This window comes from Triticum dicoccoides, chromosome 7A (genome assembly GCF_002162155.2).
Source record: "Triticum dicoccoides isolate Atlit2015 ecotype Zavitan chromosome 7A, WEW_v2.0, whole genome shotgun sequence".
In the NCBI taxonomy this organism is placed as follows: domain Eukaryota; kingdom Viridiplantae; phylum Streptophyta; class Magnoliopsida; order Poales; family Poaceae; genus Triticum; species Triticum dicoccoides.
This window is the reverse complement of record NC_041392.1, coordinates 141,569,210-141,571,059: the sequence shown is the minus strand read 5'-3', so window position 1 is coordinate 141,571,059 and position 1,850 is coordinate 141,569,210. Positions and strand designations below refer to the sequence as shown.

The following is a 1,850-nucleotide window of genomic DNA, read 5'->3' as shown; positions in this document are numbered from 1 at the left end:
ACCGGCAAATTCGTCAGTGAAGAATTTCATAAAAATCGCCTATTCACCCCCCCCCCCCTCTAGTCGATATAACGCACTCTCAATTAGTATCAGAGCAAGGTACTCCCTTGTTCTGTGTGATTTTGGTTTAACCACCTGGAGTTTTAGTTATGTCGACCGCAGGTATGATCAAGGTCTCTGCTGGGTGTCCTACCTTCGATGGGACGGACTACCCCTACTGGAAGAATAAGATGCGAATGCATCTTGAAGCAATTGATAACGATCTTTGGTATGTTGTGGAAGATGGTGTTCCCTCAGTCACACCTTCTCTGAATGCTACTGATGTGAAGAGATTCAGGCAACTCGACTCTCAAGCGAAGAATATCATATGTGGCCATCTGAGCAAAGGACAGTATGGCAGAGTGAGTGCTTTGGAGACAGCAAAGCTTATCTGGGACAGGTTGTCCAAAGTGAATGAAGGAGTCTCAACTCAGCGTGACTCTCGAGTTGATGTTCTTCGCAATCTCTTCAACCGCTTCAAAAGACTCGACAATGAAAATTTTCAACAAACCTCCGATCGCCTCACTGACATCTTAAATGAGCTTCAAGCACTTGGTGCCACTAACATCACCGACCATGAGGTGGTGAAGAAATTGCTGAGATCGCTTGATTCCTCATTTGACACTCTGGCATTGATGATACAAGAACATGCTGATTACAAGTCACTTGATCCCGCTGATATTCTCGAGAGGCTAAATACTCATGAGTTCCAACTTGCTGAAAAGAGAGATCTCTATGGTTCAAGCTATGGCAGATCACGTGCACTAAAGGCCAAGGCAGTATCTGAGTCCGAAGATGAAGACTCTAATAGCAGCCTTGGTGATCCTGAAGAACTGAGCCATGATCTGGCTCTGCTCGTGAAGAATTTCCAAAAGTTCTCAAGACGTGGTCGCCTTGGAAGGCCCTCAAGGAGCAATGATTCGTCATCAAGTGACTACAAGAGGAGGCTCTGCCACAAATGCAAGAAGCCTGGTCATTACATTCAAGACTGTCCTCGACGGGAAAAGGAATCAAAGAAGAAGAAATACAAGGATTACAGTTCTGATGATGCGAAGAAAAAGAAGAAATCCTCAAAATCTTCATCATCAAAATCCTCAAAGCCTTCACATCACAAGAAGAGCAGCTCCAAGAAGGCCAGGGCATTCATTGGCAAGGAAATGGACTCTGAGGCTAAATCTGAAGAAAATGAGGAAGAGGAGTCATCTGAGGAGTCCAAATCCGGAGTGGCGAGGCTAGCTCTTGCTACTGCATTCGTCAGCAAGTCTATCTTCAACACTGAAGAAAATAACTTCACCAACAAAGTTGATGAAGGGGATGATGACTACGCTCCCACCTACTGCTTCATGGCAAAGGGTGCCAAGGTACTCAAATATACCTCATCTGAATCAAGTGAGAATGAATCTGATGAAAATCTTAAGCCCAGCTATTCTAAACTTGCTAAGATTGTTGTAAAACAGCAAAGGGCTTTAGAAAAGGTTCAAAACATCCTAGACAAAAGTGATGATATGTTGGGTGAAGAAATGGATCGCACTAAAGCCCTGACTGAAAATCTTCAGAGGTTCCAAACTAGGTTTGAGAATCTTCAAAGTCATCATAACACTCTCTTATCCGACCATGAGAAGCTTTCTTATGAATTTCTTCAAAGAAAGCAAGACCTTGGGAAGCTAAGAGTGAGTTATGAAGATCTGCAGAAGGAGCGCGATTCATTACTTGCTCAACAAATCAGCGCTTCTCAGGAAAAATTTGTTCCTCCATGCTTGAAGTGCATTGAATGTGAATCTGCTAATTCTTCACCTGAATGTTCAAATGTT

The 1,850-nt window shown here is 43.5% G+C and overlaps 1 protein-coding gene across 1 annotated transcript; it reads left to right on the top strand.

The window, feature by feature from the left end:
* Positions 1 to 674: 674 nt before the first annotated feature.
* Positions 675 to 1,615, top strand: LOC119333296. Its single transcript, XM_037606235.1, has 2 exons — positions 675 to 1,487; positions 1,610 to 1,615. Exons 1-2 carry the CDS (start codon positions 675 to 677, stop codon positions 1,613 to 1,615), a joined length of 819 nt encoding a protein of 272 aa, XP_037462132.1.
* Positions 1,616 to 1,850: the final 235 nt, after the last annotated feature.